Source organism: Melanotaenia boesemani, chromosome 4, assembly GCF_017639745.1.
Source record: "Melanotaenia boesemani isolate fMelBoe1 chromosome 4, fMelBoe1.pri, whole genome shotgun sequence".
Classification (NCBI taxonomy): domain Eukaryota; kingdom Metazoa; phylum Chordata; class Actinopteri; order Atheriniformes; family Melanotaeniidae; genus Melanotaenia; species Melanotaenia boesemani.
Window position 1 is genome coordinate 28,318,260 of NC_055685.1, and position 21,128 is coordinate 28,339,387.

Consider the following 21,128-nt stretch of genomic DNA (forward strand, 5'->3'; position numbering starts at 1 on the left):
AGAAATAATATTTAGGAAAATAAGAATTTAAGTCACATGAAGTCCAAATTGGACTCTGATCACCATGAAATGAACACACTGAAAGGAGTGATGCCTCATTATTCAGCCAACAGAGTACCGGAGTTCTTCTGTTGCACACAGTTTATTAACAATATTGTATATAAGTAAGAAATGATTTTTTTAACCAGTTTATACAGTGATTTCATTCTCTCTTCCTTATATTTATAGTATTTTGTTTAATAACTTGATTTACAATAGGAGAAAAAGAAAATCCCCCTAATTCAAGTTTTTGTGAGAGAGGAATGAGGGTTGACATTTAGTTTTTCCTCAAAGTGAATCTCATATGTGCCCTTTATCCCTCGAAAGCACACAACTTAGTGTAAAATTTTAGGGGGATGGACGCCTTTTGAGATGTCTACAAACAACCTGTTATCATTCCACCTCAGCTTAGGGGGCTGGTCTCTTTCTCACACTCTCTTTACACTTTACAACATTTTTATGACAAAAACGTATGACAAATTAATTTTAATGTCAAAGCAACAACTTTCTTCACCGGCAAGACAGACTTTCCCAAATTGAGATGTTCGTAGCAGTCCTTGTCGTACACCTCTGTGAAACCACTCAGAGCTGTGTTTCTCTTAGTGGCGGAGGGTTTGTGTCGGTTTCTTCATGTGTGGTTGCATACATGCCCGTGTATACACAACCTGCTGCAGGCCATTTCCTACTTTTATACAACTGAGTGCTCTTCATACACACAAAAAGGAAGGGAGCTGTTACTGTCCCTGAACGCATCGTCTTGCAGTAATGGTACAACACTAGATTACAATTGCCAGGAATGACAGCTTGAGAAAAGAACAAAGACCTGGCCTGATTCCCAGACGAAATATTTTACAGTTTAAACACAAAAATGCTTTACGTTTTTTTTTCTCCAAGGTACAAAATAAAAAGATATGAATAATATAATGCAATTGTACATTAAAAAAAGAAAAGACAAAGGCATGAAACCATACCAAAAACAAACCAAAAAATAAACTGAGTACTGAACACATTTGGTCTCAACCAAAAATATATTCTTTGTGATTTAACTTTATTTAAGAAGCAACTTGCAAATCCCTAAACATATTAAGGAAGAAATACCCACCATTAGGGTCTCAGAAACAATTACATTCCCTAGAAGTTTTGACTGTTTTTTCTTGACCAAATTTTTTTTTTTTTTCCCCACAGTTGAAACTTTTTACATGTCAGTACAAAACAACCGTTCTCAACCTTAGAAAGAACAAACAAAGCCCTCAATTGGGATAAAGAGTATGAGGAGCAGTGGAAGGATGGGTCCATGGGAGTGAGGATGACATCTTTAGCTCCCAGTAAAAAATGCTACAATCCCTCCACAAACTTCTCCAGAGTGTCTCCTGTAGCGTCTCCCACCATCCCCAAGTCATTGCTCAGTCCTCCTCTGTTGGGCGTGTTAAGCTGTGGTAGCATGGCGCTTTGTTCTGGTGTCCCCAAATGTCCTTGCTCCATGGCCTGCAGTGGGCCACCGAGCCCTGGATGGGGAGAACCCAAGTGAGATGGGGGCAGGTGTTGAGGGGATGGTTGGGGTTGGTTCTGGACCTGTGGTGAAGGACTGGAATGTGGTGGTTGCTGGGGCTGCTGTTGCGAGGGTGGACAAGGAGACTGAACTGGCGCAGGGGAGCGGACCTGGTTGCTGAGGGCGTTGGCTAATGCTGGCTGGCCGGGAAGGTGGGCTGCACCCGGAGTCTGGCCAGCCAGCAGGTGGGTCTGTGGGCTCATGGGATTTGGCTGGGCTGGAGAGCCCATCTGCTGCTTCAGGACGGCCTGCTGCTGCTGCTGCTGTGGAAGTTGCTGCTGCTGCTGCTGCAGCAATCGTTGGTGCAGTAAGTTCTGGGTAGAGTCCATCCCCATTCCAGGTTGAGCCATCTGAGCCATGGGTGGAAGCTGACCCATAGGTCCCCCAGCTGCTCCTGCACCCGCCTGCATGGCTATTTGCTGCTGCTGCTGTTGTTGCTGCATGCGGAGCTGGGAGTATGTAGGCGCTGTCCCCTGCACCTGTGCAGGGAACTGGCCAGGATGACCCTGCGGCATCACTCCCTGTTGTTGTTGTTGCTGTGGTCTTAAAACCTGCCGACGGTAGAGCTCCTGAATCTGGGGGTTGGTGTTGTGTGCTGCATTCATAAGCTGCCCCTGAGCTCCCATTTGAGTCATGCCCTGCACAGGAGGCTGCTGGGGCTGCTGAGGGGGCATCCCAGGCCTCTGCACTGGCCCTCCTGGCATAGCCATGGTCTGCATTGGCATACCAGGCTGTGGTTGTTGACCGACCTGCTGCTGCTGTGGTTGGTTTGCATGGTACTTGGCAGTTCGCTGTTTGATAAAAGCAGCCATAAGTTGAGGGTTTGATTTGAGGATGTTGAGGACTTGTTGCTGCTGCTGGGGAGAGCTGGGGGACTTGAGAGTGCGGAGAAGGTCCTGCAGAGCATTGGGGGGTATAGTACCAGGTCGCTGTGGAGTTTGGGGCCGGACACCAGGTTGCTGTGGTATTAGCATCCTCTGGCCTTGTTGAGTTTGCTGCCCTTGTGCCATCATGACTCTCTGCATGGTCATGGCCGGCTGTGGGGTCTGACCTGGGACAAGGCCTGGTTGCTGAGCTTGAGCTGCCTGAATTGGCCCTGCAGCTCCAGGCCACTGTCCAGGAGCCATGCCAGATTGCATGACCTGTGGTCCATGGGGCCCAGGCACCATCTGCATTGTTGGCTGCATCGGTCCAGTTGTGCGCTGAGGTGGCTGCTGGGGGTTCATGGGTAAGCCGTTCATGTTGACTCTGTAGTTTTGCTGGCTCTGTTGGGCCTGTGCCATCATTTCGATGTGTCGTGCCATCTTGACTGCTGCAATCGGAGGCTGCTGCTTTAGAGCCTGAGGAGGCTGGGGAAGGGGGGACTGCTGCTGGTGTAGGGGGGAGGCCTGGGGCCCAGGCTTTCCCTGGGACACTGTTGCTTGAGGTTGACCAGTGCGTGGTGCATTGGGGAAAGAAGGGGACATGACTCCTGCTGAGTTGGGGGTCTGTGGTTGGTTGGAAAGGGGCTGCTGAGGTGTTTGAGGAGTGTTGGGCTGGGCGTGAGAAGTGGGAGTACTGGGGGCAGCTGAGGCTGGTGGGGACGGTAGAGGCATGGTTCTGCCTTGCATGGTGGCCATTCTTCTCCTCATTAGCTGGGCCTGCTGGAGCCGATGCTGTAGCTGCTGCTGGCGAAGCTTGTGCTTGATATTCAGGCAGAACGGGACAGGACACTTGTTCTCCTGACAGTGCTTTGCATGGTAACAACACAGAGCGATAAGCTGCTTACAAACAGGGCAGCCACCATTGGTTTTGCGCTTGCAGCCCTTGGTGTGCTGTACCACTCTCTTCATCTTCTGGCAGGACGGTAGAGAGCAGTTGGCGTTGCGACACTGACAAGCATGGACCAAGGACTGAATGCATCGTTGAATACTTAAACGCCGGCTCTCCTGTGGGCTCTTGGAAGCTTCTCCACTCTGGCTGTTGTTGTCATCATCCAGGCCAAGACCCCACTTCACCATCTGGTGTTCATGGCCCTTCGTGTTGTAGCAATTAATGCAAAGATCAAAGTCCTGGAGGAAAGTGTGGAGGAAAAAAAGAGAGAGAAAGGTACACAGCACTTAAAATAAGCCCAACTATGGCTGATAAATATATGATAAAAAGTTGAAGATTCACTTTCACACATGACTTTTCTGTAAATAGACAAAAACAGTTGCTTACCTCGCACACAGTGCAGTGCCAGCGAGTCTCCACATGGTGCTTGCACTCGTTGCATGTGTAGACAAAACGGTCCTGTCCCTGGTTGTGCAGCTCAACCAGCATGCACATAGTGCTCCACTTGCACCTCCTGAGGGAGCTGAACTCCCAGTGTTTGTCCCTTGCCAGAGTCAAGAAGGCATCACGGCCATCCATCAGGTCACATGAAATCAAGGGGTCAGGGTCAACAATGGGTGGCAGGGTGTTGGCCATTTGTCCGGAATAAAGATGGATCACAAAGAAAACCTGAACAAGGAGAAAAGAAAGAATGTAACAAAAAAAAGAGAAAGAGTGAGAAGGAAGGCAATAATAAAACATATGCTACATTGAATTGAGCACTGCAATGTTTTCAAGAGGTAAAGCTGAAATCATGGATCGTTTTATAATTCACTTGTGTATATTTATTTTACATGTTTTACCTGTTATTTAACTTTTATTACACAAATAGCAACAAAATACACATTTACCACCAACTGTTTCCAGCATCATTTGATGTTTTAAGAGTATATCTGACCTCTTTGTGCTTCTCCATGGTGGCATATAATTTCTGGGACAAATCATTGGCTACATTCGGCATCCCAGGCTTCTTCTTATTGGCTCGGCTCACACTGCTCTTGTTCTTGTTGGTTTTCTTGTTGTTCTTCTTCTTTGCGTTTTTGCTGTCTCCTGGTGTACCCTGAGGGATATATAAAAGGCACATTAGAGAATAAATCTTATTGATATGATCATTTGATCAAAATTTCTTTTTAGTTTAGATAACTGAAACAATCTCTCTGATAAATTTGTAAATCCTCACAATCCTAACGTCACTGATTTTACTTTAAATAGATTATCTAAATTTAAAGGTCCAGATAAATTCTATCATTTAAAGAAGTTACTTCAAATATTTGGCATTTTCTCTACTCCGATACTTCAGCACATCATGGTATAATGGTCACACCTCTGGAGTTTCAGTAGCTGCTGTGTTCTCTTCCTTCTTCCTCTCCTCTTCCTCCTGCTCCAGCTCCTTGATGCTTTCCTCTAGCACATTAGGCCAGAAATCCCCTTCAAAGTACGGCAGCTCATTGGCACTGGTCAGTCGGTCCTCAGTCGCCTGTTTGAAGATGTCCTGAGAGAAAAATTTCACACATACAAAATACTTTAAACACGCAACGAAGGGACACATGTTTTTACACTTGAATAAACCATTAACAACTGCCACTTGTTAAGTGATAAGGAATTTTATAGTCAATATACTGATTGCATTTACTTGCAGAGGGAAATTTTTTCTTTTTACCTTGTAGTCATGCAAGATTCTCTCAGCAAAAGCCTTGTCCAACATCTTCCTGTACCACTCCTGCAGTCTCTTAGGCTTGGGGATTTTCTGGTCAGGAGGATGGCAGTGGAAGATGTAATCATCTCCTTCACTGGGTGGGCACGCCCAGATGTGGCCCTGGGTGTACCTGCAGAACCAGACAAAGCAAAAGTCAAGTCACACACACCGTGCAGAGGTTCAAAGATCTGTATGATAGCTTTGGAAAATTCTAAGTGGTGAAGCAGAAAGAGGGATCAAACATACCCAAGTTTTTTGACATATTCAAGATAGCCAATGAGGATCTCATGGTACACGGCTGTTCGTAGAATCCGAGGTCTGAAGAAATGAATACTGTCAAGGTACGATATGTAGACCCGTCTGAAGAGATTGAGAAAAGAAACATTGAGTTCACAGATCAGTTTAAATACATTTTCATTGTTTGCATACAGTAAAACCATTAAATGTGTAATTAAACACACCTAGTGTTGGGAAATGGGCAATCTGAGCCATACTCCTGCACGTGCATGCCAAAGAAGCAAACATCCACGCCATCAATTTCTTCAAAAGCAAAAAGTGCTTTAGTTCTGTAAGGAAAGGCCTCGGGCATCTCACCAGTGTCTACAAATCTGTAATGAAGGGGGAAAAAGATAAAGCAAAAAAGTGTCAACAGCATGGTATAGTGGAGATATTAAAATAGTTTTGTTTTAATTTTTTGTTTTGTACCTCGTGTCACTGCCAACTATGTATATATGCCACAGCATAACTACCAATCTTAGCAATGCTCCAACACAAAGATTAATACAGTACACTTCATGTTTACTAAAGTTTTGCTTCACATTTCACTTCAAATTTGTTCTAGGAAACAAGAATTACAAGTTGCCCAAGAGGTTCTCATGTTTGTCACTTTTAGACAACAGGCAAGAATATAGTGTGACACCTGAAGTCAAGTGACATTTAGTCCATGGAAAGCAAACAGTTTTACATCAATGAACTTGAAGATAACAGGTTCTTTGGATGTGAGACTCCACCCTCAAAGTCTGCCACAGCTGCAGACCACAACTAAGGCAGACTTTCATCTAACGGTGATGAAACAATAAGCCAGTCCTAATGTCTCAGGGAGTGTTTGCTTTATCTTGCGCAATAGGCAGGTCCCACAGTTACTCTGAATGGGTATATAATCTTTATGGAGGACATTCAGCTCTGTAAAACAAAGACAATAAAAAAGTTTGGGACAACGACAATCTGTGGTTGCTCATCAAATGAAGGATGTGAAGACTGCCATTTGGCTTTCTTCATTGTGACTGTTGACTCCATGGTTATCTGTCTGACCAAGAAGGGCGACTGATCCATAGTATTCAGGCTCCGAAATTAACACTCGCCAGCCGCCAAATGCGAGTAAATTTTTCATTTGGCGAGTAAATCTCAGAGACTATCTGCCAAATAGCGAGTAAATGTTTATACCAAATTAGTCATGTTTTTCAGTCTTCCTTTTGGTGAATTTCTTCTTTATGTTCCTCTGCTGTCTGCATGTATGAACGATGCGCACATACACAAACATGCACTGACGCAAACATTCGCACGTGACACGAGAATGCGCTGCACTGTTTCAGTTCTGTTTGCCGTTTAGCTCAGGCTAATTAAGTAGGTAAATATGTGGAGATTTCTAGCAGGAGCCGGCCAGCTTTCCAAAAGAAAGCACGGTGAACTGGAGGATAAATCAGCAGTATATTATCAATATAATAATAATGATACTTATTATTGTATTAATCAGTTATTAAGTTCATTATAATTATAAATCAGCTTTTATGATTATTGATAAACTATTTATATTCAATATTACCTATTTGTCATGAATCAGATCAATAAGCTTTAAATTTAACAATTTTATTATCAATTTTTGTTAAGTTTATTTCTTAAATAATAAAATAAAAAGCAAAATCAGGGAGTATGGTCCCACCAAGGCTGTAATGCTGTGGCACATGGACTGTTAGGAGCAGGAGGCCAGACTTCAGGGACTGTAGAGAGGGACGAGTCTGATCAGGGTTTAGTTAATGAATTCAGACACTTCATCAAATAAAACCATTTTTCTTGTTGCCTTTGTTTAATGTTTCTGCTAGTATTTCAATCTGATTTTTACTTGATTAAATGCTTAAAGGAAAACCACTTTAGGACTTTACAAGCAGTAAAATCACAGCGCAGCTCAGGATATTATGCTTGTTACTATGACAACAGGCACCATTTAAGAGTCGATTATTGTGTTGGTCTATGGTAAAGCATCATAACAGTTTATCAGCACTTTGGACATCCTACCCTACAAGATATCACATTTTTAAACAGCACAGATATATCGTGAGTTGTACGATAAATACATCATTCACACAACCACACAGTTTCAACTTCTGGTTTAATTCACATTAGTAGTTTTCATAAGATTTGAAATCATTTTTGATAAGTTTTGATGAGAAAAGGTACATTAGAGGTTAAAACGTTGAGCACTGTTCATCACACACACTTCCCTCCAATTCCATTTTTGTGGCATAAGTGCCACATAGTAAAACAAGTTACAAAAATCAAGAGGTGCACAACTGGCCAAAATGAAGCCAAAGCACCCAGTGTGCCAGGTCACTGTAAATCAAAGCAGTATAGTGTTTTTTGGCAAGTAGGAAATGCAGTGCTTTCAGTCAACTTTCTCCATTCCTACAAGACTAAATGACAGGTTCCTGCCAGCCATGTTTTCCCATATAACCTGTCCAACTGGGAAGTAACATCTGTGCAGGCAATACAATCGTTTACCACTCAGCTGAACATGTGCACTCACCCATCAAAACTAAGTCAGGGTGGGTGGACTGAATTACAAACAGGTATGCTTTTTACTAATTATCAAACACAGATTGTTCCAAGCGGAAGCCTGTGGTCAACTATTAAACATGCATTAATTAAAAGGAGACTGGCAAAACATTTAAACTCAAATCTCATTTTAAACAGTCACCCAGCACTGCTCTCTACTTGTCATTTGTTGTGATCTTACCTGGCTTTCATGCCTGGTTTGACTTCCACAGTTTTGTCAGAGCTTGCCACCACCCTCACAAACACTTCTCCAGCCTCTGGGTGGTTCTGTCTCTTCAAGTATTTATTCACACGGTCCTCTATGTACGTTCCCAGTCGTGTTCCCTGCAGCCCTATAGTGAACGAGAAAATGAAAGAAATAGTTCAACTCTGTTAACTTTCTATTTTAAGGGGGGGGGGGGGTCCATTAAGACTCTAAACAACATTCAGAAGCTGTCAAGTTAAGACGACATGAAAGGTAATTTAATTTTATGACTCTATTGATGGTTCATGCAAGACCTTAAGACCAAAGGTCAGCCAACTGCTTTTAGAATTAAAACACTGGGCAAAACCACTAGTGAGACCACAGACCACCAATACCAGGACAATTCTGGATTAAGAGCCAGAGACACATGCAGTCCATGTGTTCTGTGTCATACCGAGAGATGAAACTCAAGTCATCTGATGAAACTTTCAAAATCACAGAGAAAGATGATAAAAGGGCCTGCATTTACAAAATACAGAGAAAACTAACTTTTTGCAGAGAACTTGTTTTCCTTCCTTGATTTCCCACTTTTCTTCAAACAGTTGTCACAGATGAATCTGAGGACAGACAGAACAGGGGGTTAAACCTAATGTTTGCAATTTTATCTGACTCAAATCTGCAAATCTGTGTAAAAGAAGACTTCATCTCACCCAGACGGCCAAATAACCTCGTAGTGTAAAACGCATATCTGATGCATCTTCCGTCCGCAATCTTTACATTCAACAAAACTGAACAAAAAACAAACATGCAGACATTTTTAAAAAATAAAAAGATTACTCAGAGAATTTGGCAGTGCTAAATCAAAGGTAACCTGTTCTGTGGTCATGAAAGACTGGCAACATTCTTAAAGATTCACATACCACTGCAAGAATACAAAACACTTTCAATTCTCAAAACTATCAAAGTCATGGCCGTAACAGCTTTAATTTGTTCGAATGTTGATATCTTAACTGCTTCGGCAGCAAGCAAACATCTCCATTCAGGTCAATGTTCCTCCAGTCGTTACGCTCTTGCAAGCCAGCCAATACAAGAGCGCCTTTGTGGGAGGTTTAGAGTACAAATTCTGTATCTAGCTTATGAAAAAAATAAAAACAAGTCACTGCTTATCAAAGCAGGTAGGAGCCTCTGTTCAAATCAGAGCTCTGACTTTGAGCAGGTGAAAGGCTCAGAAGGCATATTCCTCATTTGTTTTATGGCTTCATTGAAAAACTGATCTTAGAACTTCTGGGAAAAAAAACATGCAGTCTGTGCACAACAATGGAAAACAAACACAAAAACAAAGCCAGATGTGGGTAGCAGGAAAAAAAAAAACGTCATATTTGTGTAATCAGCAACACATGGAGATGAACACACATTTCCATGACAACTCATGAAAAATTAAACCAAGTTCTGTGAAATAAAGAATCATATGTTTCTGACTTCATCAAGTCCACAAACAGGTTGTAGAGATGGTGTCTACTTACGGTTCAGGGTCAAGAACATCGTTCTTCTTACGCTCAAACTGGTCTTTTGATATCATCCTAAAGTGTTAGCAAAAGTGACCAAAAAAGAAAAAAATGCAAGTCAACTAGTGGAACACATGTGCGTGAAATTATAATTCAAGTCTAACAAAAAATAAATAAGCAAACATACATTTTTTTTCTAGTATAACATGAAAGACATCGAGACATCTTCAATTTTAAAGTATTTTGCTGGATCTTGTTCAGATTGTTTAGATTTAAAATATGAAAAATGAAAACAATGAAACATTTTTGGACATGGTTTAAATTAGCTTATATTTCACAGTTTAAAGTTGACAAATTGTAGGAAAAAAGAGAAGAGAGTTGCCTCTCAGCTTGCAGTTTCATTTAGCTTCATTATAAGCAGGTTTATTTTACTCACGTCTGTGGTTGTGAAGGATCATCTCCTAGCGTCACGCTGTCCCCTTGGATCTCATTGAAGCATTTTTCACAGAAATGATACCTGCAAAGAAATATATTGAGCAACTTTAGCTAATAGCAGATCTTAAAGTTTGTTTTGTTTTTCAAATATAAAGTATAAGGATTTAATTTAATATTGCAATACTTGTTAAGCTATTTGTTTCTAAATGTCCAATTCAAATGTGGGCAAAATGCATGTTTCCTTGTGCTTTACAACACAGCAGGAATCTCTAAACTCCCATTGAAAGTGTAAATAGACTGTGCTGCAAAAGACCCATGCTGTCTCTACTACTGCTGCTGCTTCTGTATGGAAAGCCGTTTTATTCAAAATTAAATAAATAGAAAAATAACTAAATTATTGAATACATATGTATATATATATGTATATATATATATATATATATATATATATATAAATATATATATAAATATATAAATAAATATATATATATATATATACATATATATATATACATATATAAATAAATATATATATATATATATATATATATATATATATATATATATATATATATATATATATATATAAATAAATAAATATATACATATATAAATATATATATACATATATATATAAATATATATATATATATGCATTAATTTATTTAATTGGGATCATGAGGACACTTTTATTTTGGAGTAATTTTTGGGAGCAACATATAGTGCAGCACCACATTGTGCTGCACCTATTTCGTGCTTCTGTTTTATTTCGGATCCTTATATTCAAATTAAGGGGCGGGGCTTCTAGACGTGGGCTGAATCTAGTAGGGGCAGAGTAGAGTGCCTCTAGAGAGAGAGTGGCGCCATCTCCGTTCACTGCAATGGTTCAGTTTTTTCACAGCAATGGCGGCGTATGGAGCCCCTCAAAAGTTCCCGGTAGTTAGCAAAAGCTAAGCGACGGTCAATGTATTTCAATGGAGCAGATTGTCGGAGCTACACTTCTTCAAGGTAAGATGTTTTAATAGTCATATTTCCATATCAGCTGTGAATCGAAATCAACTTGACAGGAGTAATTAAATACGTCGACGGATTGTCCCCGTCTAGATTAATATATTTAGAGATTATAAACCGATAAAAGTTTATGCTAGCACACTGATAGCAACAGATGCCACAGCCTGATGAATGTAAATTCTGTTCGTCAATATAAATTGATCCAACGCCGTTGATAGCGAGGTTAATGTGTAGGGAGAGCGATTGTAGTTACATTTTTATTTAATTTTAATGTATTTATAAGGCTGTGGAATTATGGACAAACATATGAAGATGAATACACAGTATTAGATAGCACAATACTCTTAGTATATATGTTTACAATCTTTGCAACTATAAAACCTAACCTGTTAAATGTAACAAACATGTTAACCTTAAGAACTTAACAAAATATACATATACAAAATAAGTGGCTGATTGTACTTGAATGCATTTGCTGCACTAGAAAGCACTCAGCACTCTCCCAGTGTGCAGGATGAGAGCAGAGAAGCAGAGAGATGCTTAAGGGAAGTATATCACTCTTCTCTCGTGCAGCATTGTCCTGAAGAACTTTCAGCAGTTCTGGGGTTGCCTGACGTTAACTGGGATACTGTTCTTCTTCACCTTCCTGGTTTGGCCACTTTTAAGTGTTGTTTCCTGTCTTTTTTTCTACATTCTGCAACCTCAACCATATAAATCTCCCTGTGATGTGTTCTCTGTGTTTAATTTAAAAATATTAAACTTCCCAATGATATGGTCTTTGAAAATGTGTAAATGCATTGTTTTAATATGATTACCGCACATATTTTTTTGTTTTCACAGTCCCTGATGGTGGTCAAATGTATCCTGCTGACTTTGGCCATCCATATTTTCCTTCTGTCCCTGTCTTTGGGGAAGCCATACATACGCACGCCTTTCTCTGAGCGATTGGAGCATCCCCATGCAGCACAGCATACCATGGTGAAGACTGTATTCAAGGATAGCAGAGAAAAGAAATGGCTAGATATGCTGATCTAGTCGAGTTTTATTGTAAAGGAATTCTTTTAGGTATTAAATGCATTTGGAAAACAAAGGGTGTTTGTCTGATTTATTGTGTATATGTAGGGAGTAAGTCTTGGGATAGTTAACAAATAGTGATAGAAAGCCATGTATTTTCCATGAATTGAAATCAAAATTTTATTTATTTGCCATGGATTTTCTGTAATAACACATTATATTGTGAGTCCAGACTTGTGTAGTTATCAGTCTGCCTCAGTCAAAATAAGTCTTAAGACTTAAAAGCAATTCACACAAGTAGATAGTAATAAGTAAGAATAGATAACCCATTTATTTGAAATGAATTGGGATCTAAATTTTATTTATTGGATATAGATTTCCTGTAAGAACAGTTATCATTATGCTGTGAGCCTAGATTTATTGTGTAGTCACTTTGTAAATCATTGTCATCACCTGTTGGTATGCCTCAGTCTGAAAGATAAAGTTAAAAAAACAGAAAATATTACGATTTACATTGCTGTTGATGTCATACAGGTTTAGTTAACATGATTCATATCAATGAACACAACTATAAAAATATTGCAAAGCAAAGTCTTCATTGATCATTATTTACCGATTATCGTAGTTTTCTTATTATTTTGTATTGGCCGCCAAGCACTTCCTGGAACTTTTGGAGGCTACATGGACCACGTGATCGGCAAGCGTTTTGAGCTTCCGGTGGCGCCACCCTCTCTAGAGGCACTCTGCTCTGCTCCTACTACATTCAGCCCACGTCTAGAAGCCCCGCCCCTTAATTTGAATATAAGGATCCGAAATAAAACAGAAGCACGAAATAGGCGCAGCACAATGTGGTGCTGCACTATATGTTGCTCCCAAAAATTACTCCAAAATAAAAGTGTCCTCATGATCCCAATTAAATAAATTAATGCATATATATATATATATATATATACATATATATATATATATATATATATATATATACATTTATATTTATATATATATATTTACTTATTTATATATTACTTATTTATATATATATATATATATATATACATTTATATTTATATATATATATTTATTTATTTATATATATATTTACTTATTTATATATATATATATATATATATATATATATATATATATATATATATATATATATATATATATATATATATATATATATATATTCAATAATTTAGTTATTTTTCTATTTATTTAATTTTGAATAAAACGGCTTTCCATACTTCTGTACTCTCAAAGCACCCTGCCAATATGTAAAAAGGGTTGGAGTTGCACAGTTTATCCAGCAGGGGGAGCAAAGAAACACTAACAAATGATGTGCTCCATTTCAGCTGTAAGGGTAATGATGGTACAGAACATTCACCAAAACATTATCTTTTCATTTGACCTACAAGAGAGGGGAGGGCTACCCTGATATCACTCAATACCCCTGATAGATGTTGACAAGAAAACATTATGCTTTTTTTTTCTTGTTGGTTCTGTTGGGTTTTTATTTATATGCAATGTTAGAAACCTGAAAGTCAATAAAGGTGAGAAAACACATTTTGTTGTGCCACATCGTTCCAGGATGACCAGAACAATTAAAGGAGCAATTGCTATGCTAGCATGGCAGTACTACATAAATTCACGGCTTAGTTACAGACTAAGTAAACAGATGTAGAGGATGGTAAAAGTCAAACATCTGAATTTATTTAATAAAAAAAAAAAGTGCAAATTCTTTTAAAAAACTGTATCAACCCAAAGCTAACAATTAGTAATAAGTAGTATTAAAAAAAAAAACAACAACAACAAAAAAAAAACACACTGAACCACACACAACTAGATACCTGTTCTGGTAACTGTAGTATGTGCCTCCAGTAGGTATGGTGCAGAGCTGCTTCCCATAGCAACAGAGGGTTTGAGGGGAGAACTCGTACTGCAGCCACAAGTGAAAAATAAAACTTTTAACAAGCTTTTTCCATCAAGAGCAGAAAATCAATTTAAGTAAAACCATTTGATGTTTTAAATTTTTAGCATTTAAATTTACTACTAGTACCAACACGAATATCGTTACAGTAAAAGGTAAAATAACACCACAATATTTATCTGGCAACACACCTGCAGCAAGGGTCAGTTCATGAAGATTTAAGTTTGATATGTGTATAAGGATGGAGGAGTTGACAAGATGTATTTATTTGTAACTTCATGTAGTATGTGAAATATCATCTGCTTCTAAAGTCTATTTCAAGACACTTATCTTTAAAATGAAGATGTGATAAAATATGTATGGTACAAAGAAAAAAACATAACCATAAATTCAAAATCTAATACCCCCCCTCTCTACCTCACCTTCCTCCCACAGCAATATCCCAGGCCCTGCATGACGGGGTCGATCTCTGACTCAAACACCTCGGCCAGCTTAGAGCAGTACTTGTACACCCGGGAGGTCTTGCGGTTATAGAGCCAGGCATTGTTGAACATCAGCCACACATCGTCCACATATTGCCAGGGTTCTTGGTACTGTCCTGTGTCAAGCTTGCGCTTTATTGTGGACAAATCTATAGGGGTCTTAACAATGTCAAAGTAGTCCTAAGGAGGAAAAAAAAATGTATGCATAAGTTCATAGGTTGCAAATGTACTGTGTATCAATCAACCATCACTGTTTGTGGCAGTTACTGATTTAGAACAGTTTTGTGTACAGGCAGCCAGAACGAATACTTACTGGGATACCCAGGAGCATGGGGTCTACTGGCTGTCGGAATGGCAGAGATTCTGGGTCCTGCCTGTAAAGAGACTCAAGAGTCGGCATCAGAGCCTGGCGCAACTCCTCAGGCTTGAATACTGAAAAATAAACAAGGGAGAGGCAAAAGGACGCAAAAGAGTCACGTTATGAAAAAAGTTTTACAAGTGTACAAGGAACATGTCAAGATAAAAGACAAAAGGCCTAATATGACACTTTATACTTTGAAGACATGCATTTTTAGTACAAAATTCAAATTGGCTCACATTACAAAAACAAAAATCCGTATCCATTTTTCTTTTAAATCTTTACTACATTGGCTGTTTCTAATGATCAAGTTAGATACTTGGAAACCAAGACTTTCGCTGCCATGTTCAGTCTGCACACAGCAAAAGTCCCTTCATGTCAGCAGCGCTGAGTAGATCTGGGGAACCTCAGTCCTTGACAGAAAATCAAGTGCAACTTAAACTTTAAACTTGATAAAAATTGTTTAAGACATTTAGGTGACAAGTGAAGGGTTTCCCAAACAATGTTTATATTTGTGCAGTCCACTAAGGTATAATAATGTCTGCTGAAGCATATTTGGCCACCTGCTCATATTTTTATCTTTTACTTTCCAAACTGGTGCAACTTAAATCTGGATGTGTTTGCAGAGCATTGACTCAGCCGTTCTCCCTCTGACAGACACATTACATTGTCCCCTTTCCTCATAAAAGGGAAGATATGAAAAAGAGAAAAACAAGTCACTTCCCAGTATTCCAAGAAACCTCCCACAACACATGCCCTTTGCTGCTCTTCCCGTTTTTATAAAATATACTTTAGAGAAATGCAATGCAATTTCTACTTTTAAACTTTTTTAAATCCAAACTCGGATATCTGACTTCTAATTTACATTTGTTTGAAGTGGTTGGTTTTAAAGTCATTAGCTGCTAAACAAACAGACAAAACACAGAAGAATGGACCAACAACTAAGCCGAGGGTTTCTTAAATATGATGGAAGAATCACCCCATGATTTGTCACAGGTATATTAACAGAGATCAGTGCCAGCTGTTCATGGCCAAACTACGAGCAAGGAAATCTGGGCTAGAATTACACTGGGACTTTCGGGGGAGCCTTATATACAGGCATGCACATACATATTAATGCAAAATATGGTTACTGCCAAAAAAAAACCTTGTTCCTTACTGTATGCAGCTTGTTTAATCGGAAACAGGAACGAAAGTTGTTCTAACAATCGCAAAAAGAAGCATGTGGACGTTACATGGACACTAACAACAAACAATGCTACTGTCCATGTTGCTGAGGGAAACAGAACGGATCACCTGCATCGTTTAGAAGATCCAATTCATTTAATTAAACTAAATAAATTAATAAACAAACAAGGCCAACAAATTAATGCTATTCTTTGTACGAAACTTCAGGAACTTTATGGAAAAATTAAACTGACATTGGACTATTTTTAGGGCTACACTTAAAGTATGAGCTGTATGTCTTCAGCTCCTCTGCTTTTCAGGGGAACCAAGTTCACCTTTTGCTCCCCAGTAATTCGAACCGTGAAGGAAATGTAAAGGGCTACTTGAAAGTATCAACCCTTTGGTAGATTTTTTTTTTTTCACTGCTGAAAAACCGCCTTAAAGAGAGTCTACCATGAAACTACACAGGTTTTATTCATACCTTAGCCTCAGACTTACTTTTCCGCCGTGACTGACACGGGGATGAGGAGGTTGTGTTATTGGTTCCACCCTCCTCCTCTTCTTTGGGTTCCGTCTTTATTTCCGGCTTTTTCTCCTCCACCTCCATTGGCTCTGGTTTTTCCTCTGGCTCCTCTTTCTTTACCAAAGCTGAAGAAGAGTCCTCCTCAGTCTATAGAGAGATAAAAAAACCACCATCATATCAGAAATCAGGTCATGTTTAAAAAAATAAAAAGTGAAAACCACAAAAGGTTGGTGAATAACAAAATTTGTAATACTTGTAATGATCTAAAGGGAAGCACACCTTTTCTATCATGTCATTTATACTCTGTTAATGAATTTAGTACCCTCTGGTGACCTTCGTGGCCAATGTTTACGTTAATTTTTCTGCTTTTTTTCCCCAATAAATCATTTTTAAAAACTTGTCCTAATCAAAAATACCAAATTCAATCATTTTTTGGATTTTAATTCAATTTGAATATTTGAATAACTGTCTGTGAATACACTTGCAAATGTCAAAGATTAGCAACAAAATTTACTTCCATTTATTTCTCATCTTGTGTTAGAAACTCCCTCTAAAGGACCCTTTGTGGCAAAACTGTTATACTGCTATAAAGTCATCACACATCGGTTTTTTATGTTTTTTCATAAATCACTCACACACTTTCAGACCTGCTGAAAAAGACCAAACCTTCAATTATTTTTAAGATTTTCAGTCAGGACCCATCCCCCCACCTGAAGGCGGAGGAAGGCTACCCCTTCGTCCACCGGGGTAAACCCCAACGTACAGGCACCAAGTCGTAGAGCAATGAGCATGCCCACACCTGCTCGGTGCCTCTCACTGGGAACAACTTCAGAATGGAAGAGCCCCTCTCGAGGACAGTGGTTCCAGAGCCCAAGCCGTGCGTCGAGGTGAGTCCAACTATATCTAGCCGGAACTGCTCAACCTGGCGCACCAGCTCAGGCTCCTTTCCCGCCAGAGAAGTTACGTTCCATGTCCCTAAAGTTCCATGTTTTTAAATGTAAGGCGCTTTGAGCCACAATCCTGTACGAAAGGCGCTTTATAAATAAAGTTTTGATTGATTGATTGATTGATAAAGCTAGCTTCTGCAGCCGAGGATCAGACCGTCAGGGTCCCCGCCTTTGGCTGCTGCCCAGCTCACACTGCCCCAACCCCTTTTGGACCCTCCTGCAGGTGGTGAGCCCATGGGAGCATGGTCCATAATTTTTTGTTGTCATAGGGGTGCTTTGAGCTGCGCTTCGTCTGGTCCCTCCCCTAGACACCTGTTGCCATGGATGACTATCAGGGGCATAAAGCCCCCGAAAACATAGCTCCTAGGATTGTCAGAACATGCAAACTCCTTCACCACAGTAAGGCGGTGGCTCAGGAAGGAGCAGAACATGTGCTCCTTATTAAATTGCTTTGGACTTATGACAAGAAGCACTGGCTTCATTTTCAGGAGAGCCAAACTGAAAAGTTGCCCTGCAGCTACATACATACTTAAGAGAAAACCAAGTCTGATGGAGACCAGTAGACCATCATTAACATTCACCATTGCCATGATCATTTTACACTTGGTAGCTCTACTAAGTTTCACCAGAAACAATTAGGACTAACAAGATGAACCACTGTTACTGGTGAACTTGGCCAAAGAGACTCACCCCCCTGATTAACATTAAATGACTGCATGAACTGATTTTCAAACACATGAATGCAAAGATCTGCCAACATGAGCTTTATCCTAAAAGAAAATCTTGAGTGGCTGAATCAGAATATCTGAAAATGATAAATATAATCAGATTAAACCATCCAAATTTCAGTGTTTGACCATCTGGGAAGCACTTTCTTTCAAGCATACTAATCGTCAAAGATATTGCCCTAACTTACCTCCATCTTGGGCTCAATTTTCCCACCAGCAGCCTCAAACTCTGGTTGGTCATGATGCATTTCTGCTTTGACCTCCTGAGTTGGTAGGTCAGCTCCAACATGCTGCGAGTGCAGGTCGGCGCTGGCGGCCGAGGCAGGCGTAGGCACCCGATTTTCCAGACTGGCTCCCGGTTGTGAAAGCTGAGACAGAAAGAGAAGGGAGAGAACAAAGAAAGGTAGGTCAAATATGAGCTATCTGCCAGATTTTTTTTTTCCCCATGCAGAGCTGTAGCTATGACACGAACGCATGACTTCTCTAGTCATCATTTCTCCCAGAGATTGAAAGATGTGGCATTCCCATAGTGATGGACGCTACAAACAGTGGTGAAGATGAAGTTATTAGAAAGGTGGATGTGAATGGGATGGGTTTATAAATGGCAATAACAGCGATGGGAATTTTCACAGGGAGGGAGGGGGATCAAAGTGGAGGGCATGCGAAGGGACTCAGTCTCACCGGTGTGGTAGGGGGCTGAGGCGGGGGCTGCGTCTGTGCTGCTGCAGGGAGCTCCACCTGGGGTTGGGGCTGAGTGGGGCAGGGTGGGGTGGCACCCTGGGCTGGGGCAGGGCCAGGGAGGGTGGGGGTGGAACTGCGGCTGGAGGACTGGGGGTGTGGCAGGTTAGTTGCCCCCCCAGCCGTGGAGGTGGCAGTAGGTGGAGGCGTGGAGTGCAAGGGGGTTTGGGAGGAGGCTAGCTGAGGGCCCAGTGAGGGGCCAAGTGCATTCATGGGGAGGTTAGCGCTCTGCTGCTGCTGCTGGAAAGAAGGACACACAAAAGAGCAAGCGGACACACAAACAACATAAGCAGACAAACACATAAGTTCCAACAGACACCACAATTAACTAGAGGTTTAGAGAGCACATTGCAATAAGTATGATCAATTAAAGAGTAATTAGTGTGTAGTATGATTGGTTAATATAGCTTTATTTTAGTTCCACGGCACGACTTGACAGTAGCACAACTTTGATGCAACTCAAACACAGAATTGTTCCAAACCAAACCAGTTATGCAGCCTGCTTTACAACAGCTCCATAGCACTCATCTCCCTAAATGTCTCACCTGAGTGACAGCAGCCTGTGCCGGTGGCTGGCCCATACCAGGACCCACGTTGACATTCATAGCACCCGATGTAGCACCGGGAGGAAACTGGGTCTGAGGCATGAACTGTCCCTGATTGGCTGTCTGGCCCACCATGTTTCCATGTCCAGCCATCATCCCCTGTGCCTGGGGCATTCTTGAGGGAGACATTCCCATCTAAAAGAAAAAAGACGTCAAAATAATAAGAGTATTATTGGCCTTTCAGCAACCCAGAAACATCAAACACAAGGGAAAAAGGTTTAATAATTTACATTATCTATGTTGTGTCGTAAACAGTCAATTATTTTAAGATCTAAGGGGTAAAACATAAAATATTTATTCAAAGGAAACAGCTTGAAACTCAGAATTTTACAACCGTCTAAGAGCATTGCCTTTTTCTAATCAATTAAATGTTATTCTCTTATCAGAGGATAAATCTGCTTTAGTATTACAGAAATACAAAAGTTTTGTAAAAGTATCGCCATCACAAAGCTTAGACATGTTCAGTTATTCAGACACAGAAAAGTCTAACCAGTATTATTATCAGGATTATTGGTACTGGAACCAGTATTATTGGTGCAGCACATTTTACATACAAAACGAAGTAGCAACAGAGGAAATTTACTTAATAATGGTCTTCTACTTGTATTTGATTCACACCTATCTGTGCTATATTTTATGCTTTTGGTCACTTCCTCATCTGTTTTTTTCCTCTTAAAAAAAAAACTAACACATACATCAGATAGCCATGTCTGAAGGAAATTTGACCTTTCAACTACATTTATGATACAACTGAGGTTGTCTGGGCTAAATAAAGATTATGTGTATAATGATTCCCCTGGTCCCTGTCCCCTTCTTACCGCTGGGACTGAGCTCATGTTCATTTGCTGTGGGTGGTTCATCGGAGAAGCAGCTCGGGCTCCCATTGGTGCCTGAGACATCTGGGCGTTGTGCAGAGCCATGTTGTTGAACTGGTTGATTCCTATTTTATAGTAAATACAGATAATTAGATAATCAGAAAACCAAACTGTTCAGAAATAAGCATGCAGCTTGAAAACAAGACAGGAGTGGAAGTCTATGCATTCTTCCTTGGTTTGGGTTTAAGCTTGAACAGCACAGTGATGTTAAACCAGTCCTCTACCTTCACGTAAGACAGTGGGAAACATAATCACGATTCATTTGCATGTCTGTACAGCTGACTTTGATATTATAAATATCTTCCTTTTATTCTTAATTAGATAACTCTGTTTTTTCTCTCTCTTTATTTTGTCACTCGTCTTTTCATCTAGTGAAAATTAAACTTTTTATTTTCTGGACTGCAATCAGCTGATTTATGTTTTGTTCAAATGTCTTAAGATATCCATTTGCTTAATGTGATCTGGTATGTGTGTGTTTTTACATTAAATGATTACCTTGTGAAACTTGCATGCGATTCATGATCTGATTTGGCATGTTTGGCAGAGAAACGGGCCCATCTGTAAAACAAATGAAAATCATAAGGACACCTCCAAAAGGACAACTGATACATAATGTTCACAGATTAATGATCACAATTTCAACAATTACAAAAATAATATGA

General features: G+C 40.0%; 1 protein-coding gene across 5 annotated transcripts in view; it reads right to left on the reverse strand.

Annotated features, from left to right (window-relative positions):
• Positions 1 to 95: 95 nt before the first annotated feature.
• The window catches only part of crebbpa (CREB binding protein a), a 47,489-nt gene continuing 26,456 nt past the window's right edge, over positions 96 to 21,128 (reverse strand). For 2 of the 5 annotated variants that reach the window (XM_041982119.1, XM_041982118.1), the window contains exons 11-31: positions 20,962 to 21,024; positions 20,410 to 20,531; positions 19,532 to 19,726; positions 18,930 to 19,223; positions 18,437 to 18,616; positions 16,549 to 16,720; positions 14,839 to 14,957; positions 14,466 to 14,705; positions 13,964 to 14,052; positions 10,090 to 10,170; positions 9,672 to 9,728; positions 8,859 to 8,936; positions 8,698 to 8,765; positions 8,146 to 8,296; positions 5,597 to 5,743; positions 5,382 to 5,495; positions 5,100 to 5,265; positions 4,764 to 4,931; positions 4,338 to 4,499; positions 3,788 to 4,069; positions 96 to 3,639 (exon numbers count right to left, since the gene is read on the reverse strand). In XM_041982119.1, coding sequence (XP_041838053.1) covers positions 1,375 to 3,639; positions 3,788 to 4,069; positions 4,338 to 4,499; positions 4,764 to 4,931; positions 5,100 to 5,265; positions 5,382 to 5,495; positions 5,597 to 5,743; positions 8,146 to 8,296; positions 8,698 to 8,765; positions 8,859 to 8,936; positions 9,672 to 9,728; positions 10,090 to 10,170; positions 13,964 to 14,052; positions 14,466 to 14,705; positions 14,839 to 14,957; positions 16,549 to 16,720; positions 18,437 to 18,616; positions 18,930 to 19,223; positions 19,532 to 19,726; positions 20,410 to 20,531; positions 20,962 to 21,024 — 5,213 coding nt within the window. In that variant the 3' untranslated portion in view covers positions 96 to 1,374. Of the gene's footprint in view, positions 3,640 to 3,787; positions 4,070 to 4,337; positions 4,500 to 4,763; positions 4,932 to 5,099; positions 5,266 to 5,381; positions 5,496 to 5,596; positions 5,744 to 8,145; positions 8,297 to 8,697; positions 8,766 to 8,858; positions 8,937 to 9,671; positions 9,729 to 10,089; positions 10,171 to 13,963; positions 14,053 to 14,465; positions 14,706 to 14,838; positions 14,958 to 16,548; positions 16,721 to 18,436; positions 18,617 to 18,929; positions 19,227 to 19,531; positions 19,727 to 20,409; positions 20,532 to 20,961; positions 21,025 to 21,128 lie in introns of all 5 variants that reach the window. The other 3 variants (XM_041982117.1, XM_041982115.1, XM_041982120.1) reach the window with 2 other exon arrangements.